The 23,897-nt window shown below is 46.7% G+C and overlaps 1 protein-coding gene across 1 annotated transcript in view; it reads right to left on the reverse strand.

Moving 5' to 3' along the window:
• The window catches only part of ATP11C (ATPase phospholipid transporting 11C), a 39,998-nt gene extending 29,936 nt beyond the window's left edge, over positions 1 to 10,062 (reverse strand). Inside the window, exons 1-3 of the mRNA XM_026848813.1 lie at positions 9,976 to 10,062; positions 5,506 to 5,664; positions 3,698 to 3,787 (exon numbers count right to left, since the gene is read on the reverse strand). Coding sequence (XP_026704614.1) covers positions 3,698 to 3,787; positions 5,506 to 5,664; positions 9,976 to 10,062 — 336 coding nt within the window. The remainder of the gene's footprint in view (positions 1 to 3,697; positions 3,788 to 5,505; positions 5,665 to 9,975) is intronic.
• Between the last annotated feature and the right edge of the window lie 13,835 nt (positions 10,063 to 23,897).

The following is a 23,897-nucleotide window of genomic DNA, read 5'->3' on the forward strand; positions in this document are numbered from 1 at the left end:
GATGAATAGGTTGCTGGTGATTGGATACCTAAAAGAGCAGATGCTAGCAAACTTTCTCCCACCACGGGGTGTGCTTGAGAGGACCAAGGCAGGGGAGGAGGATGGGGCAGAGGCAGCAGCAATGCATGAAGTAAAAAAGACCCTAATTTCTCAATGAGCCACAGGAGGGCCATTTCTCCTCTTCGACAGCAAAGACAGGGCACATCTGAACCCTAAATCATGGCTGGTTATGAGGAGGACAGTACCTTTTGTTTTGAAACACTGACACTCAGAGATTAAAAATAACATGCATCAGCTGAAATTACCTATGAAACACAGTGCAGAGCAGAACATGAATATTTATTTAAAACAGATCTACACTTTGTCTTTAAGCTCTCAGATTTGGAATTCTGAGAACAATTTAAGCACAGCAACCGCATGAGGGCCTTGGGGTGGATAGCTGGATCCTTCCTGAGCTTGGTGCTGCACTTGAGCCAGCACTGCAGCAAAGACCAAGGCCCTTTATCGTTAATTAAACCTTCAGGCTGTGGGAAACGGCTGTTTCTTCGGACTGTATCATGACTTGGCCCAAAGCATAAGAATGACAAAACAGGTTCATAACTGGGAGCAAATAATGTAAGAGGAGGACAAGCTATGCCCTTGCCCCATCTTCCAAACCAGGGCACATAAAATTGGCCATTTTTCCTGCTGTGCCCAGAGAGGACAGGAGCATGAGGCAGATGGTGAGGGCTGTGACGAAAGGGACAGGGAAGCTCAGCAGAAAGGCTTTGTGTCCCCCACAAAGAGACTTTGTCTCCCTCCGCTTGTTTGCGCTTCCCTGGCACGCTCACAAACAGCAGCCTCTGTATATTTGTTGTTTTAGGCTGCCCATAAAATGCTGTGTTAAGGACAGGACTGCTCTTATCAGCTGGGAGGAAGCTACGTGGAAGTTTTAAACTATGAAATGCTGTACACTGCAATTTTACCACGCACTGTTAGACCCAAAGAGAGAAGAGCCAGAAAATATTGAAGTGGAAGACACCTGGCTGCTTCTTGCAGCATGTAAGTGGTGTATGAGTTAAGCAGCATGAGGGTAAAACAAGAAACACAATAAATATTTCCAGGAACACAAAGCCCTAGCTCATTCAAATGGGTGTAAAATGCTTACAAACAGAAAGTCTGGTAGAAACCAGACTTTGGAGGAACAGCGTCAAGCAAAAATGGTGCCAAGTATCACACAGACACAATGCACACAGCACACGCGATGGCCACTCGCTGGGGTGGCATCATTGAAGTTTAAGCCCATCAGCCAAGAGTTATCTTGCAAAAATTCAACAGATCTTGGGAATTACAAGAGCAACTTTGGCTTTTAGTTGGGAAGGAAAAGGACCTCCTGTTGCCCAGCGGGAGTTTTCTGTGCTGGACAAGATGCAGTTTTATGTATTTGTTTAAACAAATGATATGATTTCTGTGCACACAAATACTGTATTATACATGTATGAAAACAAATATTAGATGAAGTCCCTGGAACAACTCATTTATGTATTTGGAGACTGCACTCCCTGCACATTCCATGGCTGGATACTGCTCTTCCTCTTCGTGGCTGGTGGAAAGCCGAGGGACACATGAGCAGTAAGCCGGAACATCAAAGGCAGACTCCTTTGAAGCTATTTTTGAGCTGTTTAAGGACTTCAACAGCTTAATTTAGATCCACTTACAAGTGACAAAATCCTCCTGTTACTTCATAGCTTTCTTCCTAACTCATTGTTTAGGAGACTGAAGAAGTCATCTCCACAATCCAGAAGTCATGTCCATCAATCAAAAGGGACATTTTTCATTCCTGGCACCTCCTAAATTAGCTTACTGCCATCAGCTTGGTCTGACTACAAACACTTGGACTACACTTACTCCAGAGGCCAGACATTTCCACTGGGAGTCTACTTGCAGTTTCCTTTGAGTGTTGCAAAAGATGAACTGAAGAAACAGCAATTTGTATCCCTGTTAGTGCACTAATAGGTGTTTTATGCTTAATGCATGTACTTTCTCTCTCTAAAACAAGAGCTGAATTTGCAGTCAGAGTAACAGACATTTGATAAAGGGTTTCAGTAGCAGGTAGAGCAGATGCCCCAAGAACTGTGATACTTCGCTCCTAATGCGGCACAGAGGGCAATTCCATTAATTTAAAATAATTTAAATAAAAGCACCAACATTTAAAGAATAGATGACATTTAAAATACCAAGGGTTATACCTTGATAAATGGAGTGGCCCTGAGTGCTTCTTTAAGGCAAATGACATCTCCAGAACAACAAGCACCCAGGGGCAGTCAGTTACTCTATACAGCAACAAGTGTATTAGTGCTGACAGGCTGGTTTTTGTTTGGTTGGGTTTGTTTTTTCTCTAATAGAGCATGAGGGTTGCTTCCTTATTTTAGAGGTGCTCACAGAATAAAACCAAGGAGGAATAACCAGGTTCTTCTCTCATCTGCATATGCCTGTGCCTAAAATGGGTAAGCAGCTAAACTGCAACTGTTTTTCTAAGTATAATCAAGAAAATCCCATGTTCTTCATGGCCAGAGGGTCAATAGATAAAATGTAATACACCGTGTCACTAAATGGCCAACTACACAAAAAGGACATCCCGACACTAGGGCATCCCTTCAGTTCAAGGCAAATTACAAATTCAATCTGACAAAATGGAGCAATGCCAGCGAAATCCAGAGATGGAGGCAAGCCAGCTGATGCCGGGGTAAATTGGCCTTTCATGTAACACTGCCAGGAGGAGCCATCCTCAGCCGTGATCTTGGGATCCCGTTTCTGCAGCAGCCACCAACATTACTATAAGCCATAACTCTTTACTGTAAGGACAAAGCATTTTAGACATTAATCTTTTAAATACGTGACCTAGAAGAGGGTGATACCCCAGACCTGAACCACAAAACCCCTGAGAAGCCACCTAGCAGCAGGTTGACTGCAGCAGCTACATGGTGTATTTAATATGCTGGGGTAGTTTTTGATGCCTATTTTCAGCCCTAGAGCAGGTTGTCTGCAGAGCCCCAGGCCTGAGTACAGGATTTAAAAGGTGAGTAAATGCACTGCAGTGGTTGCCCCAAATTCCCTTTGCCCAATATATGTTGACATCCTGTTTTCTTGGTTGACAGAACAGAACATGAGTATTCAGGCTCACTCAGGATTTAGCCCTTAACCAAAGCCACAAAGCAGAGCAGAAGTTTGCTAGTGAATAAAATTTGGTATTTTGTGTAGAGCAGCTACCTGAAGCTTCACATTCCCAAGCTCATCCTATTCATCTTCTGAGTTTTATTGAGTACAGCCTCTCTCTCCTGCTTGACTTGAAACTCACTATAACTAAGATACATAAATACCATACAGAGAAAATACAGTTATGCAGCAGAAGTAATAAAGATGACATAATACTAGCATCAAATGTATTTTCACCAGTTGACTGATCTTAAGGGTTAAAGGTTTAAGATGGCTTTTTAATTGTTTCAGCAGTCATTCAAACATCATCTCGGGCAGATCTAAATATTTTAATTTGTATTAAGCCTTGGACAGTGTGCCAGAATTGTAACAAAACTTCCAGTTAAAAAACCCAACCAACCACTTATAAACACCAGAGTCAGTTTTTATCCTCAATTCTTGTTCAAGCTGCGCTTACCATCAGTATGTAAATACAACCCACCCTTGCCATCAAAGTTCTTACCTGCACGAGGAAGATGATGAGGAAGTAGAAGTTGGCAATTCTTCTAAACTGCTCAAATAGGTTCTTCGGGAGGAAGTTCCAAAGGGTGTACTGTGGGGAGAGAGAGTGGCTCAGAGACATGGGGCTTACTGGGGACTTTTGCTATGAAATGGGAAGTATCTGCACAAAATAGGAAAGGAGTTTTGCCTTAAACACAGTGAAGAGCACTGCAGTGAGCTGTCTGAGCAGTCCTGGCTGCTCCAGGCAAGGGTCCAGGTCACTGCTTTAAAACTGGGAGCACGATGCAGCTGGATGCCAAGATGCCCCCAAGCTCCTGCTTCAGCTTCCAGCTCCAGCTCTCTCCTTGGAAGTGTGTCATGGTTACGTGGGTTTTTGTTTTTTTGCTTTAAAGTAGGCAACTATTTATCTTTTGTCAAAATAGCCCAAATCACACAGTTGGGAGATGGTGAAGGGTAAAAGAAAATAAAAAATGGATCTGCCTCAGAAAACTACTTCTGGATAGGTATTTGGAGAGATATGATTTTATGAAGAGGTAATGCACAGTGCAGATATTCTTTTTTTCCCCCCCCAAATTAAAAAAAAAAAAAAATCTTAGAATCGCTCTTCTGTTAAAAAAAGCCATGTTGTCCATACAAATTTGTTATTAGGCTTTGCTTCATTATCATTTTAAGAAGGCTGCTGAATCATTTGCTTTGGAAAACATGGAATTTAAGAACAACATGGAAAATAATGGGTCTAATATCTGATCTTTCAGTCTGCCTGGAATAAACAAAGAATAATAAGCAGCCAATGTCCACAACTATAAAAAAAGACTGCTCAGCTAAGAAGACTCCATGCCTAGCAACTATAAATGGAAGAAAAGAGCAAGGACATAACATTCAAGAATAAATTAGGGATGAATTCAAATTCAGTGTTAAAACGATCCATTTGTCAGAGAGGGAACCAAAACAGAGGAAGGTGTCCTCCCTGAAGGACACTCTTACATGTCCAGGAAATGTCAGTGGGAATGCTACACAAGTTAAACAGGGTTAGACTTAAACTTGTCCCCAGTATAAACTCAGAGAGCACAGACATACAAAAATAAGTAAGATCCAAACAGTATAAAAAAGGAAGGAGAGGGGAAACCCCTTTAGAGCTCAAGTACAGTAAAACTGAAGCCCAAGTGTATGCTGAGCATCATGAATCCTAAGCAGTGTAATATGTATCCAGCTGTGTTGACAATATGGGATGCCACTTGTTTGATATTTTACTCGAATCGGCTTCAAATCTTTTGAAATAGCTTCATGAATGTCATGGAAAAAAAGCAGAAGGCAGATGGGTGTCATCGCAGTTTTCCACCAGAAACAAAAGCTGCATTAATACCGTATGAATGTTTCCCCTTTCATCCAAAGGGATAAACAGAGCATGGTTATTTTTGTCCTCTCAAGAGAGAAAAAACCCATGGAATAAAAAAAAAAAGGGAACCTTATTTTTCAGTCCATTTACAAAATAATCCCCACGCTCTTTTGCAAATCTGTGTTGTTGTTGTCTCATGCTGTATTAGACTTAACCTGTCCTCTCTTCCCAAAGGGAATGTCAGAAAACATTAAAAAAACAACAAAAAACACCAAACAAAAACATCCTACAAAACTAACATGTCCATGTGCTTTGCTCTCATCCTGTCTAGAAGAGAGGAACTTGTACACACCCCCACTGGGATTGATAGGAAGTTTCTCAATTTCAAAACCAAGCACCAAATAAACTGAGGGTGAATGCACAAGCAGGGAATGCATGTGCATGATGCACCTGGAAAAGTGAAGCAAGCTCACCTTGGAGGAGACAATTCTGTTGTCGCAGAACTTCTGTGCCACATATGCATCTGTTTCCGAAACTGGACGGTGCCCAACCACCACTGTGCGTGTACCGACCCGCTTCTCCTCCCCAGCACACTGTCGGGGCAACCAGGAAAGGGAAAAATTAGTTTCTAGCTGGAAAAAAGGTGGATATTTGGATTAATGGCTTCCAGCTTCTGAATGCACCAAGCTGTTTGTTGGAAATAACTGAATTTTTGAGGTTCTGTTTGCTTTATCTGCTCCAGCACAGAGAACAAAGAGGCACATGTAAGGTCATTTAGGAAAACCAAGGCAATTCTGAGCTTGTAACCTGATGTCCCCACCGCTGCTCAGCCACCAACCCCCAGAACCACAGGCTGTCCTACACCAGTGACCAGGGCAGGTCATTGCTTGTGTCCACCATGCTTTTGCCCTATGCAGGCCATCTGCTGCCTGTGTTTGCAGCCTGCGACCAACTGCCAGGCAGTTTTTCCTTCCTGAAGGAGAATATATCTTCATCAAGCACTTCAAGCCACTAGGAATATAATTTATCTTTGATACATCTCTTCCTAGTTCCAACCAGGAGAGCCCTACCTGCACACAGCAAGCCTTTTCCTTCAGCCTCAGGCTCTGACAGCAGCTCCAGGTTTTACCCCAGGGCACCACAGAGGACAATGGAAACTGCACCCTCCTCTACACTTGCTCTCCTGTCAAACCCTCAAGTCCACCTGAAATGTCTCACCACCACACTGCTGCACACAAGCTCGGGATTTAGCTTCAAAAAAGTGTACTTCTGCTATTTTAAAGTCTCAGACAACACCAGAAATAACAAAGAAGACAGTTTCACATCACAAACTCCTCAAAAAGGCACGCAGGGTGCTGCGGATGCCAGCTTGTCTTACTGGGGTTTTATTTTAAAGCAGAACAAGATGTCACAAGCGGATGATAACCTGGTGTCATAGGGGCTCTATGATAGCCCCTCTGCTCTGCAGCAGGCAGGGAAAGGATGAGAATTGCAGCAGGATAAATTCAGAGGAAAAGCAGAGCAGCTCTGTGGGAGGAGAGCACCCCTTGCACAAAGCCATGAAAGATGCTTGTGACTGGCAACATGGGGTTCTAGCAGAGACCCAGCCATCCCCATAGCCCTTGCAGGCTTCCCAGGGAGGTCACAGCACCCAGCAAATTAAAGACAGATCCTCCCAATCCAACGGACATCGTGTTAAAATAACAGACAGTAAACAATGTATCTGAACATTCTGCAAGTAACTGCTCTTCCACTTAAATGTAACTCTTAAATACCGAATTTTCCAACTTCCTCTAACTTCATTTAAAAACACTTAGAAACCTGTGACAAGACAGGCAATGCAGGTCACTGCCAGTGTCTGCAGCCCTGGGGCAGGCTCTTGGCTGGATGGGACAACACTGCGGACTCCGTTTCCATCAGCTTCCAGCTCCGGGCTGCCCAGCAGATGCAAGGTCCTCAACGGATCAGAAAAGTCTATTTTCAAAAGAAACAAAACTGTTCAGTAGTTTAAAAATCAGCTTTTCATTCTGTCCAGGTTCCACCTTGCATATAATAAAGCATCCCTATCATAGATGCTTATAGCCAAGGGAGGAGACCCAGCTGGCACCAAGAAGCATTTTTGCAAGGTTGAACTTAAAATTATAAAGTGAATTTAAAATGCCCATTAAGAGGAGCTGGAGTGGGGGAAAAAAGGGTTGTCTTAGGGCAGACTAAGGTTTAGAGGCTTAGAGTTAAGGTTTTGGATTTTAAAACATAAGCAGAGAAGACATTTGTCATTTCATGATTCAAGGGCATTAGCAGGCAGCAGGTCTGCTAAAACCCAGCAAATACTGTTCATACTCTAATAGTCTTACTAATCCTCAACCCTAGAGCTTGTTTGTTTGGAAACCCCACCAAGTCAGATGCCAAAAATGCCAAATCCCTATCCCATGTCAGCTGCCTGACATGGGCTCAGCTCACCACAGGTGGATGCTCCTGGCATGCCCTGGGTCTGGCTCAGCATCCAGGTTGCCTGAAGGGCTGGCTGCAGGCAGCTTGTCAAGCTGCAAGTAAAACCCACCTAGAGTAAAGGTGCTCTGAAAACAACCACAATTAGACAGCAAGGCCTGGGATAAAGTGCTGCTTGGGGAAAGTGTGGAAAAAAAATTAAAATAATCTAAACCAGACTTATTTATGTACTTGAAGCAGTGTCAACTGAATGACTCCTGCTGCTCCAGGAGCAGGGTCTGCCCAAAGGAAGCACCAGCTCTCCCTTGCCCCTGCTCCCCACCCATGCCTGCAGCATCTTTAATTAATGTTTTTACACCATGCCTAAACCCGGTTTGGGGTGATGACTGCTCCCACTATAGCCATCCTCAAACTTCCAGCAGCAGATGCTTAGATTAGAAGAAAGTTTCTCACACCCCTGTGCCGTGTCCCTGCACTGCCCGGACAAAGAGCCAGCAGCAGCCACACTCCAGTAGCTGCTCCCACCTCCACCAGGCTCCCCAAACACTGATGGGGCAGACCTCCCAGCTAAGGGAATGCCACCACCCCGGCACAGGCTGGTCGCCCTGCCAGGCTCACCACCACTGCCTGCCATTGACAAACAGAACATCTGAACTAGAAACCAGACCCAAAAAGGTTTCCTGATGTATCCGCTGCACCATGGAGGTGGCAGCCACAGGTCTCACCAACCCATGCCTGAGGAGCGAGAAGCCACATACCCTGGCACTGCCATGACATGTAAGCAGAGACAGACTGTCCCCAAGCCTGAAGTCTCCATCATGTCCCCGGGCAGGAGCTGGAGCCAGGCATGCCTGGCAAGCATCCCTCCAGCACAGGGAGAGCTTCCCCTGCCTGTGCTGCAGCAGAGTTGTGGGAAGGAGCAGGGGTGAGGGTTTTCCAGACACACACATTGGCACAGAAGTGACAAAGCTCACATTAAAGCACTCCTGGAAAAATATACACAAGTATTTACTCTGCAAAACTATCCATGGTTAGCCATAGAAAACCTGGAGCATGTGAAGAGAAGTCAAACCCTAGGTGTGGTGTGTTAGCTAACCAAGCCCACTACTCTGCCCTTCCACCAAGTTATCACCACCAACTCCTAGGTGGGCTTTCACCCCTCAACTTTATTTGAAGTGTCTCCTACAAAGACAACAGAAACCCCCTCCATGGTGGATCAGAGTCCTCTGAGGTGACAGCAGAGGGAGAAGTCCTCACTATGTGGCATAAACAGACTCCCACCACTCACGACATTTCATTTCCCACTCACCTCAACCACCCCAGTGTCATACCATCACACAGACATGCGAGCAGCTAGAAGGGCTTCACGCCACATCCCTCCACTTTTTCCACCTCCAGAAAATGAGCACACACCACAACGACGTTGGCAGCAAGAAGCATTGGCTCAGCCTGGCAATTAAAAGCTCTTATTTTGACAAGCTCACCTCAAACGGCTCACCGGGTTGCTAATAGATTGCTAAGTCTTAATAATGGCTCTCGCTGGAGACTTGAAAGATTTAGGGAGTAACTGTCAGGCTTCTGGGAAAATTTTAAAATATGCAAATTAGCAGGGAGGATTTAGACAATTTTTCCCAATCATCTTCCATCAAAAATTTTAATTCTGATGGCAAAGAAAAAGAAAATATTACTTGGATACAATTCAATCAGCTGCCTCGTTGTCTGGTGGGGTTTTATAAAGCCCATGGTCCACAGCACCGGAGTCAGCTGGTGCAAGCAAAATCCAGTTTCTTCTGCTGTTTAGAGACAAGCCTTCCAAAAGGATTATTTAAGAAAATAAACAATTGCATTCCCCTCATGTGCACTTTATCACCTCCCTCTGACCAAGGCATGATGTTTGCACAAGTGCTGGGAGAACCAGAGCTATCTGTAGGGATCAGCAGTGTCAGACTGCCCATGGCCTCCAGATCCCTCAGTGGGGAGCCACACTGCATCTCCCCACCAAGCCACAAGGATTTGGGGATGCTGGTAGGTGACCTCAGTCCTCTCTCTGCTGCACCACACCCCAACAACTCAGAAGAGCTCCCAGCAGCTGACAGGCACAAAGCAGCACCCCCAGGAACACTGTACACCCCAGGAATGAGAGGAAGGAGCACAGAAGCTGTTTTTGAGACAAGTCACTATCCTGTTTGCATCACTCAAAGACCAGCCCCAAAGATGCAGGTGTCTCATGCTTCAGTTCAGGGCTCCTGCCCTGCTTCCCCAGCATCTACCCAAGACCATCAGCAAGTCAATCTTTCAGCAGAGCATCCAAACCAGATTTCTCCTGAAGAAGCTCAGTTGGAAGATAACAGCCAGAGAGCCAAACACAAATCACAGGAGATAAAGATGCGGCTAGCGAAGCTGTTCTGCCAGGAACATCTTTCTGAGTTGGCAGCTCACTATCTATCTTTCCACCTTGGGCAGGACCAGGTGCCCAGGCTGCAGTAATAAATAACCGCATCGTTGTCGCCGATGCAGGCACACACGCTCTGCTGCACGCACGGCAGGGCAAAGCACTGCTGCTGCAGTACAGCCTTCCTCATGTCATAGAGAAATTTAGATGCAGAATGTATTTGTTACATATTTTGATGTAATCCAACCTCCCTGTACTTTTAACTTTGCAAAAAGCCTGCTTATGGCCAGAAGCAGCAGTTCTGAAAAGAAGGCATCAAGGATAATGGCTATTTCCTTATGTCATCCAAATTTTAAAAGCCCATCTACACATATCAATACGCCCATGGAAGGACAGCTGAGGCTTGGCATTTTGCTATAAACTTTTCTTTGAAGAGTTGGGAATGGGTATGATTTGAAGGTCTTAGACCAGGGTTAAAAAAGTCCATGGATGCAACTAATGATCCAACATCATTTACGACTTGAGCATTACTCAGAGATGGCAGAATTAAATTTGCAGCCCACAGCACTCCCCAAATTATTTTCCTGAGTTTGGAGCAAGGCTCCCTTTGTGCCTCTTTCCATCTGTGCCCATCTCCCACAAAGATGTCCTGCCCCTGCACAACAGCTCCTGCCTGCCTTTTGGAGAGGCTCCATCCACCCTCCCAAATTTCTGGGAATCCACCACAGCACCCTGTACACAACCCAGTCAGCACTCAATAATGCAAACCTGGATAAAAATTAGCAAGCCTGGGTAAAAATTAATGGAGTTAGACTGAGTTCAACAGGAGAGGTGAACCTGTGCTCCGCAGCCGCCGTTGACAAGGAGCCACTCTAAGTGGGCTACTTCTAGGGCAGCTGCAAAACACAGTGTTTAATTATATCCCCCCATATGGAAAACAAGTGTCTGTGCTACCTGCTGGCCCCATTTCCATTAAAACAAAAAGTGGCAAAAAAAGAAACAACCCACCATTTGGTTTACTATAGTTTCAGAAAGCACCTAAAGCAGAACTTACTAATCAAAAGAAACTCCTTCCATGTTTGCTGAAGATATCTTTAAGCCACAAAGTAAAAACAAATAACTCATAGAAAAGAGATCTAATAAAAACCACAGGCATTTTTTTAAACAAAAACCCCATCTGCTAAAACTAGAGAAAATTATATGGTACAAGTACAAAGCTCAAACATTTGAATGAAATCACAGCTTATATTCAATATATGCAGAAGAAAGATTAAATCACATTACTTAGCTTAGATCTCATGAATAGTTTAAAGTCTAGTCACTCCTGTATTGTTCCATTTATCATAAAAGTAGTAAAGAAGATGACCTGGTTTACAAAAAAAGCCTGCAAAAATAACACCACCTCCCAAAACAGCCTGTTCTAGCTCTCATTTCATTTATCCCCAGAAGAACCAAAAAACCCCCACATCCACAAGTTTAAAAAGCTTCCTCAAATTTACCATAACCTCCCCAAACCGTCCGGCAGTCTCAAAAAGTTGCTCAGCACACCAACCTCACTGTCCAACCGCTATATTTTTAATTGAAACTTTTCTTGCCAATTTTCCTATTACTCTTTGTTCTTAGTCATTTCTATGCAAGTACAGGCAATGCTTTGAGAAAACTCTTAATAATTTAGCAGCTCAGACTATGCTTACCCACACCGACCACATTTTTAGGCAGATCTTCTGATTTACAGAGAGAACTCGATCGATCGGGATCAACCCCACTGCTCTCCCCTACACCTGCTGGAAAAGGTCGATAACATGTGCTGTCCTTGGGGAAAAAAACCAACATTGCTTTTAAAATACTAAGAGCCCATAGGTCCAAGAGAAAGGGCTGAAGGTTAGCACAGCTCCGAGCTTGCTTCCCACTGGAGAGGACTTTTGCTGCTCATCCCTAAGTAGAAGAGAGAAGTCTGGTACCTTGGGAAAACAAGGCTGACATTTAAAACAGTATCCCTTTTCCTCTGTTGATGCCGAAGCTCCTACTGGTATTTCAGTCAGAGAGAAAACAGGACCACCAAGGAGTGTCTGCTGGGGCCCCCAAGATGAGGGAGGCAGCAGGGGGTAAGCATGTGAGCCCCCAGAGCAAGCAGAACAAGCAAGAGCAAAAGAGGAGCCATAGAAAAAAGGACCAGTACACTTTTTTAAAACTGTGGTCAACACATGATGGGGGCTCAACACCTAGACCTCGTCCCTGGTCCCTGCTGGAGATGACAAAGCAGCAGATGCTCTAGCAGAGCATCACAGACCCAGATCACACCATCCTTAATGCAAGTCGAGGTGTGTCCAGCAACATGGCTGCAGCCAGAACCTGTCCCCATGCCCCCACCCTGTCCCAAGGACATGCTGCCTCACCATATGGGCTTGCAGGAAGGTCACCTTCACTGAGGACGATGGGCTGGAGAACAGCAGAACCCAATCAGGCTGAGCTTCCTGGAAAAGCTGACTTGGCCCAGTAAAGCCACCAATAAAACCAGACAGACACAGCAGGGTGGGAAGAACAGGGGAAAAGGCTACTTGAAAGATTCAAGAAGGGTGGAGAGAGGAAATACAAGAAGCTTTTTCCCCAGATAATAAATTTCCAGGAGAGCCCAGCCCTCTCCCGGATTTGGGGTGCGCCGTGTACTGGGGTGACAGCCGAAAAGAGCTTCTTTGGTTTGGTTGGTTGTGTTTTTCTTTCTCCATCCGTAAGCAGTCTACACCCAAATCACGCAGTACTGCATCTTCCCAGCAAATATGCCACATCGTCTGTAATCACAGCTTCAGTTCAGCAGCACTTTGCAGAAAGTCAGGTTCATATACAATGCAGAAAGCCAAACCCAGACCAAAGCCAGCAGATATCAATTGGGTTAGTATTACTTCAGTGCTGCTGTTTTGGGGAAAATCTGTTGCTCTTGTTCAAACATAACCACTGAACTTTGGAATTTTTCAGGACCTCAACACTTTTTTCCCTGCCCTGTTGGCAGCCAGGGTTATGAAACCATCACTCATCTTGAAATACAAGCAGCATATTTTTATTTTTGGCAGTCCAAAAGAAAAGTTTGACCAGCATGCTGCCGGCATATAAAATTAAGGCTCATAGGAACACTTCAGACTCGAGAACAGAAAAAGGACTTTGAATAAGAGCCAAATGTTTTGCAGAGGTCACAAAGCAAATACAACGAGGTCTTCCCGTCTCCAAACCTCTTCCTCCGTCCTTTCCCCAGCTCAAGCTGTGCACATATGTCTGCTCGTTGGCAGCAGGGCAGCAAGCTCTCCAGAGCAGTGATTTGCCCTGGCAAAAATTAAAGAAAGAACAAACAGGAAAAAAAACCTCCAAGTTTGCAATTGTCAATGCTTGCATCAGCCAGCAGAGCTATAATTTGTTGGTTTTCCCCAAGCCTGAGCTCTTCAGTTATGGAAACAAAAAAATAACCCCTAAATACTATGTTATGCATCCCAGCTCAGCCAGACATTACTCTGACCTCTGCTACCTACATTTTGCCCCTTTTTAAGTTTTCCCAGCATTTCAGAGCCAGGCTGCTGGCTGACCAGCCAGGAGTCCATTTCCCAGAGCAGTTTCCTCCCTTTCCTCTGGGAAGTGAGCCCCCTGCCCAGCTGCTGACCCGCCGGGGGCAGAGGCTGCAGACCCCCCCGCCAGGGTGTGCATCACCACAGCAACCCAGAAGCAAGGGCTAGTACCCAGGGCCTGCCCAACCCACATCCCCCCAGGCCAAGCTTTGCCCCAGGGAGGCTGTAGGCTGTCCTACTTCCCATAAGAGCCACCGGGAGGGACAGGAGGGCAGATCCAGGAGATGGCTGAGGCTCCCACCCGCACCATGGGGTGACTGAGCCCTGCACAAGCATCACGGGGTGCCCTCAGCCCCTGCAATGGTTAACCCAAGGTCCCAGTCTCCCCCATGCCACTCACTCACGCTGGTTTAGATTGATTTTCCACTCCGAAAAGTAAAAGCTGTGATTTTCTATCAGCTGTACTGCAGATAAATATTTTCAGAGAGTAGCAGGAGAGAAGTCACCTACTTCACCCCTTGCTCCACAGACCCCACTTGGAGTATTTTCACCTCCAGATACTAAGGTAACCAACAGATTTATCCTTGTGGCCACAGGCATAGTTATATCAGGATACTGGATCAGTGCAATCCACCCAGTCAGGAGAGAAATCCTCAACGTGTGGCCTAGAACTGTTTATCTTCAGGAAATCCTTCTGGCTCATGTTCCTGCTGGGCTGTGTAACGTAGCTGCAGAGCAGCTCCAGCAAAGCACGCACTGCCCGGGGCTGACCAAGCACCCACGCCGAGCAACGCCAGCAGCACAGCAAGCCAGGTTTTGCACCAGGAGGGATATCTGCTTATCCACAGGGACCTGGAGATGAGGTCTGAGCTAGCCCTGGGATGCTGGGTGACAGCTGCAGATGTGAGCCCATCCTGTGCTGGAGAGCAGGGCAGCATCCCAGGAGATGACTCACAGCCATCCCCATCCCACCAGTCGCTTTCCCTAGACAAGGACCAGGATAAGGGCGTTCCTATTCTCACAGTTACCCAGACAAGCTCCTTCACCCAAGATTTCCTCTCTGCACATTTGATCTTCCCACCCTGCACTTACCAGAATGGTACTTGTCAAGTGGAAAAATCCCACTTCCATCCATTCAACTTCACTGCAAGAAACCACCCTGCGGAAATGATGTACTCCACAATGTTAATTTGGCTGATAGGAGTATGACAGCCCTCTGGGCATTGCAGTTAATTTTACTACACTCCCTCCCTGAGCAAACATTTATAAGAAAAGGTGAGCTGGAAGGAAGAGGGAAACAAAAATTAAGAATAAAAACATTCCACAACTCAGAGTGAACAACTGGCATGCAAAACACCACCCTGCAAGTTGAAAAAAAAAAAAATGTTGCATTTTAAACTTGGCTTTGCAGCCCCTGTAAGAGAGGGGCTGCTGCTGAGCGGGTGCCCCCAGTGCAGCCTGAGCCCCCCAGCCCAGAACCAGCACTCAGGACCTCACATCACCCCAGGCCCTACCAGCAGCAGCCACTTAGCTTTGTGCAAACTGGGGAGGAATTACAAAGAAATCATAATAAAAGATGGCAGGGCTGCTCACTAAGTGAATTTTTTTTTTCCCCCTACATTTAATTTCCCAGCAGTGAGATTTTTTTTTTTCCCCTCTTAAGCCAGTTGAGACTCAGACGATGGAGCACAGCATTGCTGCAGTCTAGCAGTACTTAATTTTTATTACTGCTGAAAAGATCTTGGATTGCAATACCAAAAAATGCTTCAAATTGTCTAGTCTTGCCTGTTGCACACCTTACTCAGCTTTTCTAGATCCTTTATTGTACAAAATAGGATCCCTCCGTTTCACATATCAGTGTATTTGCTACAATACTGCAAACAAATTACATCTACCAAATAAGCATTGCCTGTTTCCCACTTCAATAGTCTTATAAAAATCTTATTAAGGTGTACAGTATGCTTTAAGATAGGCCACACAAAGACTGCTCGCCGACCCTTTTAAAATACACAGCTAGAAATTACCAAGCCCTCCAGATACTGCCTTACAAAACCAAGGCTGGGGCCAGACCAAGGTCCCTGTCACCTACAGAACCTGCAAAATCCAGCTGAAATCATAGCGAAAAAAGTCCACAGCAAAGCACTACTCATGCAAGGCCACAAAGGAGGTTAATAGGAATCTTGTTCAAGTTGTGAACAAAAATAACGAAGCCCGATTTGCTCTCAAAATACTCAGCTACGATAGCCTCACAGGTGCTTATCCCTCCCTTCTGCTGCAGGAAGAAAACAAAAAGCCCTTTACAAACAGCCAGATCAAAAATAAATGCATTATGCTTTCATTACGGAGAGCAGAACAAATGTCTCTGAACTACAAACGCTATCAATTATGGCTTGATGTCAAGAACAGGCATGCTTTTAGGCTAAATTGGCTTTGGTTGGAATTCCATCTCCAACAAAATGACTAAAGTTCTGGGAAAAAAAAAAAAATAACCGGAGTCAGCAAGATGCAACAGGTGTCCACAAGAGAGATGGACATACTGCAAATTATATGTGGAGGGGACTGCATAAGGAGCTAAAATTTACAGAGTATTGGTTCTGAGCAGTATCTGTAGCAGAGAGCATCCCTATGAGAGCATGAAAAATAGAGGGGACAAAGTATAACCCAGGACTGCTTCCCTTCCATCAGCGAGCCCCTGGTGAGGGCACCAGCCGGCTCCTCTCCCCACCCAGCCCCGTCACCCTGCCTGTGGGCACACAGCTCGATATCCAAATGCACTTTACAGCCATTAAATGGTGCCTTGTGCCAACCATCGGCCGGCAGCTCTCTGGGTTCTGGCTAAGCCCAAGAAATAGCTCATAAGCAAGAATAAATATATATATTTTTAATGCATCTATATATATTGCATATATGCATATTTAATGCATATATATTGCGTACATGTATATTTAATGCATATATATACATAAAAGTCACTGCAGCCTCCAGGCAGAACAGGCTCTTCCTGACGCAGGCTGCCAGGCAGGAGCCAGGTGAGGGCAGGAGCCCAAGGAGACCTTTTAAAACAGGAAAGCTTCACCATTTCCTCAGGCTACAAGTTAGTAATCAAGCTTTAAAAGAGTTTGCCACTCACTGCCCACCCCCTGTGGCGTACAGCTACTACCAGCATCGCTCTCCTACCACAAAAGGGTGATGGCAGCCCACGTAACAGCTCTGTGCACAAGTCTTGGAGTCAAGTTTATTGCAAAAAGCAAAATACTAACTGCCCAAATCAAAAGTTAACCAATTCAGGGAAACACTAGAACAACTAGCTGGTTGGATGTTGGATAATTCAAACCGATTTGGTAAACTGCAGTGTGATGGTTACACTGAGAGCAGCTGGGGCTGCCTTGGGGTTGTAGAGCCAGCCTGTGGAAAGGGTGTAGGGAGACACGGAGAGCAAAACTACTATATAATTATTATTATATAATAATTAAAAAATAAAATAATTGGCTTATAATCAGCAGCAATGTGAGCAGCAGTATCCTTATTAGCAGGACACACTTTATGCCTGGCACAGTGTCCCTAAAGGCCTCATGGTCTGAGCACATCACACTTCACCAACGTGTCCCTTCATACAGCGCTGGCTGCCAACAGCAGCCCAGTGGCAGGAGGCTTCTGTGCAGCAGCGGCTAATCAGCAGTGGGCAGAAATAGCCACAGCTCAGCACCCTGAGCTGCTGAGGACCAGCCCTGCCTGCAGCTCGACATCCGCACTGTCCCCACAAGTTAGAGAAAGCTGCAAATCTCCGGGCAAACAGCAAAATAATAAAAACCACTGAACGTCAATATGACTTGGTAATTAAAATAGAAAAAATATATTAAGATATTGTCTACTTGTAAGAGATGAGGGAGCTGGGGAGGGGCAGAGCTCCGAGCTCAGGTCTGGATGCTGGGTAGAGCATGGGCAGGTAAAGTCCACAACACCCTGCGTATAGCACTGGCAAAACCTGCTAGGCAAAAACCAGCCCATCCTTCCCAACATCAGACCTCAGCAAGCACACAAATATTTCTGAGATGAGCAACAAGGAGCAGATTTCAGTCTAAACCCATAGGTAAGGTATTTTCTAAGATCACCTCGGGATAGCCTGTCCTGGCACAGGGCAAGAGCTGCCGCCTGCTCCCCTGGGCAGGGCTCGGTGGGAGACCTGGGGGACACTTTGGGGCAAAAGGCCACCAAAGAGACCAGCCAAGCCAGGGGAAGCCATGCAGGAAAACCCTCCATGCTGCCCTCAGGCCTCAGCACCCTCTTTTACACACAATTAAATACAGGAAACTCCCTTGAAAAAACCCCCAAGCAAACGTTTTCGAGTAAATGCAAATGGGTTAACAGTGCACTCAGTCATCCCGTGTCCCAGTTGCTTGGAAAATTCATCCTTCCCAGACACCCCAGCTGGGCTGACTCACCCCTGCGATGGCAGCTCCTCCAGCAGTCACATCTTTGCCCTAGGTATCACAAGGGATGTCCCCCCACTTGGCCACCCCTGCATTTTCTCAGTAAGGACAGCAGGCTAAAGTCCCCCAGGGGGACAGAGTCCCATGCTCCAAGGAATTAACAGCCAAAGGCTGTTTTTCTGCTGCACACCACTGCAGATAAGAGATGGGTACCACAGGAAGAAGATGCTCACAGGGACCCAGCCTGCATCACAAAAAAAAAAACCCCAGTCACTGGCAGAACAAGTAATTTTGGTGTGAAGGTTTCTTCTGGCTGAGACACTCCAGTAATGCTGCCCCACCAGCTTTACTTTTACCTAACGTATAAAAAAAATATCTCCACCAGAGAGGACATCAACAGTTACAGCCAGAAAGCAGCAGTTTTAATCGGAGGAAGTGCATAAACCAAAGGCAACAGGATGAAGTTAAAGGCAAGGCTGGAAAGCCTGCTATTAATAGTCTGTTTGCTTTTACAATTTTTATTGTTAAAAGCAAATTGCCATGCCTTCCTTCAACTGCAACTCAAGTCAGTTTAGTTCCAAACCTTCCCTGCATAGACCAGACAATCATCATTATTCTTAGCAAAATACCAACAGGAGACAAAAATGGTTTTGAATGAAGAATGAAATAGTCTTGAGACATGTTATTCTACCACAGAAAAGTTTCTGCACACCACTGGTTTAATTGGCAGCACCATTTATCATTAATGTTTGACCGGTGCTTTCCAGTCCCTCCTTACAGCAGTTTCTAACCTCTCCAAACTTTAACCACACAGGTGAACATTTCCATGTCGCTGCTTATCCAAGGCTGGTTGGTTTTTTTTGACTGATTTTTATTTATTTTTAGCCAAATGGTTGAGCTATTTCTGGGAATAAGGCTACAGTTAGGAGACTGCTTTGCAACATTAAAGAAAAACGGTTACAGGAATTTGAGAAACTCCTGTGTTCCTATTTTCAAGAGTACCGGCATCAGTAAGGGATTGCAGCCCCAGGGAAGAGCCTTTTGCAGCTCTGGCTTCCCAGTTTGAGCCTCCATTGTCTTCTCTGTGGTCAAGCACAGGCTGCCCTGTGGCTGCTATAGGGGAACTGGCCCTGAGCACATGAAACACCATTGTCACGTTAAATACACATTACAAAATAAATTCCAGCAACATTCATGAAAAATTCAAGTTGTTCCATTAAAATCCATACCCTTTTGAAGTGTGGGATTTCTCTAAGAAGAACTGCCACCCGGTGTCATGGAGACAGCCCAGCCCCAACCTTTACTGCTTGCAGGTTTTTGTCACGTTAACGAAAGCAAAACGCTTCTTGCAGAAGTTGGCAGTCAGATACAAGGTATTTGACATGCAGCCTCACTCTCAAGGTGTTAACATGGCTTGATTGAGGGAAAAAAAAGCAATTTTCAAAGCTTCCAACTCCTACCTATGCTCTTCTTTCTTATTAGAATAGGAACTGCAATCACACACTGTAATGTTTGGTTCACACACTCTAAAAAAAAAAGCAAGCGTGAAAGAAAATCGCAGATGTGCTCTGTGTCCCAAAATAGACTTTATTACACATTTGCTGCAAAAACTAAAGATGGGAGTGTAAATCAGCATCCTCCACCCCAGACTCAGACATCTCCCACAAGACGTACTCCAGCATCCCCTCGAGCTGGGCAGGGTCCAGGTGGGCAGCAGCTGGTGGTGGTCAAGCCCCATGTTGTCCAGTGCACCCCAGGGTCTCTCCCCACCTGCCCCTCATTACCACCAACAGGGAATTTATTTCCCTTCTAAAAAGTGACTTTGGGCCATTTCTCATTTTCTGCCATATGAATAGGTCTCAACAGGGGTATTTTCCTGTAGAACACCAGGTAGGACCTGTCCCACAGGGCTCAGCATCACTATCTGCCCTGCTCCTTCCCAGGCTCAAATTGTGTCCCCAACATCTGGCACACACCTCTTGAGTCAACACAAGCCTTCTCCTTCCTCTGTTCCTCCACAAAGGGGCCAGGCCAGGCTTTGGGAACACGATGGGACAAACCACCACACTGACCCTGCAAATCGCTCTGCCTGCGGTGGGGCATCCTCACCCAGACCCCTTTGCCTTGGCAGCACCAGCCTTCATGCCCAGTGTGTGGGGTTGGGGGGGCACTTGGGGTGAGACAACCTTCAAAAAGGGGCTTTGCAAAACTACAGCAGAGCCCAAAGGGAGCCTCAAATCTCACACCAGGCACCACTTGTGCACACGTGAGCCCGCACCTGCAGGGACAGGAGCAGTCCGCCTGCCCCTCAAGGAAGGGTACAGATTTGGAAAAGAAATTTGTGACACTTTCAAGCACTTTAATGAGAAACCCTTCCCTGCAGTTGCAGAACACCAGCAGCATGGCAGGTGCAGCTGGGGGATGCAAAGCAAGTGGCAAAGCAGAGCCCAGAGAGCCTGGCTGGGACAGTCCCACAGAAGTGACAAAGTTACAGGTGACATTAAAGCTCAGCCTCAACTGCCCGTCCCCTGCAACCCTGCCTCGTGGCAGTTTGCATGTAATTTTTTTTCAATTAGATAAAATGAGCCCCAGATGGAAAAGCTCCACATGAAAGCAGCACCAAGCATGCAAATTAAGAGTAATGGTCGGTTAGAAAGGCAGCTCCTTGGTTTTAGTGCTGCACAAAACAAACCTTCGCTTTCCTTACCATCCCTCCGCTGTGAAGGGGACAAGACCGAGGTGTTCCACCAGGGACACCAAGGGACAGGTCCTTACCCAGGGGAGCTGACAAGCCCCAGGGAGGGGGTGGGGACAGCAGAGGACCCCACACAGCTCCTTAAACAACCTGTGGGTACCTCCATCACTGACAGCTGCACAGCAGAGGGATGGAAACCCCAGGAGACCAGCAAGGGAACATCATTACCAGCCTACAACAAGGCAGAGGCACCGAATCCCAACACGGGTCCAGCCCAGGGACAAGCACACCTGTCTAAGAGGACTCTTCCTTCCCCCAACATCAAGCAAATGTTCTTGAGAGCCAGCAGCTCACAATCAGCCTAGCACTTGCTAAACACCAGGGATTTACCAGGACACGGGCTGCAAAGAGGATCAGGCCCCAAGGTATTTAATTAAAAGGGGATAACACAACTAAAGTCCTGTTGTTAGACACTGCACTGGATGAAGAATTTTGCTCCCAATTACAAACTGTTATTTTCTTTCTTACTTATCCTGAGTTTTAAACAAGAATAGGAAAATACCAGAGTGAGGACACACATTAACTGCAGAGGCAAGAGACCCAGATGAGAATGCCACGATGGGCAAGCGCAGGCCCACAGGCTCATCCAACACCAGCTACCCTGAGAGAAGGGTGAGCACCCCAGGGTGCTTCCCTGTCCCAGCCTTCCCGTGCTGTGAAGAGTGAAACTGCTCCCAGGGCTCACCTCCAGATGGGCCTTAAATAAAAGAAAATGAGGAAAAAACTGAAAACAGGGTCCTCGGTAACTTTTCTTCCTGCATTTCTTAGTTCTTACAACAGCCCGAATTGGCACCAGCTCCACGGCATCGGCAGAGCTGTGGTGTAGCTGTGGGCTGGCGGCACAGCTGTCTGCATGCTTTGGAAGAATCCAGGAAAAGTAATTAAGGAAAAAAAGCACATTGTCTTTGATGCACAGCACAGGGACCCGCGCTTCCCAGGCATCTGTTAAGTGAGCTTTGAAAGTGGGCAGTGCTCACCCCAGTCCTGCAAGGAGCCCAGCACAAGACAGACCCAATCCCTCCCCAGTCACCAACAGACTTCCCCACTCTACTCCTGCATCCTCCCCACAACAGCCATACAAGTAGCATGAAACTAAAAATAAGACTCCAATGCCAGAATCCGTCTCCAAAAAAAGAATTAAAGTTATATTTCAAGTTGACAGTATCTCCTGAAAGTGGATTAACTGTGGCAATTCAATCCCGCCTCCCCGCAGCGATCCCAGCCCCACTCTTCCTTCTTTCAGCAGGAATGATTTCAGTGGTGTAAATTGAAGTTGAGAATCCCATTTTTTTTCTGCTGAAAGCATCATTCTGTACCCCAGGGTGGCAGAGCAGACCCACATACACCACTCTGCCCTTCTTGCTCTTTTTACCACCCCATTTCACACCCCATCCAGAATAAAGTTTATAGGAAGAAAGGGAGCAATGTAAGTGCCATGTTGACAAGGCAAGGCACATTCATCATGTCTAAGCTGTGAAATACATCTGAAAACAGGATTTTTAATATCCGTTGGTATTTATGAGCCTCTGGCAGAGACCACACGGTGGAGAGGTGACATTTGTCTGAGTAGCCTTATGGGATCTTAAGTGTCAGATAATCTGCAGCCTTTAATAACTGCGGTGAATTTTCTGCAATGCCACAGCCACAAGACGAGCCTCGCTTGAAGACCCAAGCCACACATACAGGGCCGAAGGCAAGACAGCAGCTCGGGGACACCTCCTTGGAGATTGCCACAGGCTGTCCCCTCCTCCCACAGAGCAGGAGGGGGGATCAACCCAAACCTCCTGGGAGACCCTGTGGGGCTGGGGCAGAGCAGCAGCAGGTGGTGGGATCTCTATCTGCCCAAGGCCAGGAACACCTGCACCAGCTTGATAACAAGCAACAGCTCGTTGCTGCTCAAATGCCACTTGCAAACACCCTGATGCACTGCTCCCGTCCCTGAGCAGAGCTGTTCCTCTAACCAGAAAACTAACCTTTCAAACGTGAGCTGCCCCAAACAAAGCAGTCGGAAATAGCCAAGCTCAGTGGCCAGGACTGTTTCTTCTCCACCTCCAGTGGGGATCACACCCCAGCAGCAGTGCACATCCCCCTCCCCATGCTGAGGGACCGCGAGAGGTGGCGGGACCACCAGGCAGCGCAGGGGTCAGGCTTCACAGGTGAGGAAGATGCTAGAGCCGGAGCCCAACCAGATACCTCCACGGGTACCTGCTCATGGAAGACACCTAAAAAAAGCTTTTTGCTGAACTCAGTGGAGATGCTTCACACCCCAAATGCCTCCGGATACAACACAGAAAAAGCCTCCTGCAAGGGCGGGGTAGGAAGCACTAACACAAGGCAGAGCTAAATTCAAAGCCATCAAAGTCAGAAACAGCACTGATACCACTGCAGCAATACCATGTTCTGATAACATTTGTCCCGGGGCCGCAAAACAATAGTTGAAGTAGGTGTGTTCTCTACAGCGCTAATCCCAAACCCTCAACAGAAATACTACCTACAAATGGGAAAATTAACCATTTTTTCCCCCCAGAACAGCTGCAGAGCTACCTTCGGACTTAAAGAAGAGGTTAGAGTCCCTCGTGCTTGAAAATCTGGGTATCTGGCACAAACGGCTCGCTCAAAACCAAAAGTGAATATGAAAATACATCTGCCAGTGGTTCTGGCCTTGCGGACAGCCGCAGGCAGAGCCCATTATTCCGGCAGGTAACCGGGTGCCAAGAGCCTCGAGAAACAGCTCCTGCACCTCCAAGGGTGTATCCACCGCTCGACTGACGTGCGCCTGCTGTTTAAACTCAAGGAACTTTGTTAACTACGCACTGCGCAATAAACGGCAGGGCTGAACAAACAGAAGCTCCCGAAATTACGTTAAAACACCGGATTTACCACACTTGCTGTGGAAGAGTTAAAAATGAGTAATTACAGAGTTCAGGCCAAGCAATGAGGTCACGGGGAAATCTCTAAGCGGCTTATGTGGCACCGGGGTTTTCAGCGTATTTGGGGACACGGAGCGGGTGGAAAAGCAGCACCCTGACAACTGCCCTGCAGCTCGCCCGCCCTGAAACCACGCGATTTGGGGTGCGTGCTTCCAGGGACGGAGGAGTCCCCGCCTCTAGGTTTTGAGGGTATAAGGGGGGGCGAGGGGGAAAGGAGGTTTGGGCTTTCATAGCAAAGCCAACTTCTTGTGAAGAGCCGCAGCGCGGGCAGGGCCCTACCCGGCGGTTTCGCAAGGGAGGGCTGGCAGGAGCGGGCCGGGAGCGCCGCGGGGATGCGCCCCGTCCCCCCCGCCCCGACA

Source organism: Athene cunicularia (assembly GCF_003259725.1).
Source record: "Athene cunicularia isolate RWA chromosome 4 unlocalized genomic scaffold, athCun1 chr4_part3, whole genome shotgun sequence".
In the NCBI taxonomy this organism is placed as follows: domain Eukaryota; kingdom Metazoa; phylum Chordata; class Aves; order Strigiformes; family Strigidae; genus Athene; species Athene cunicularia.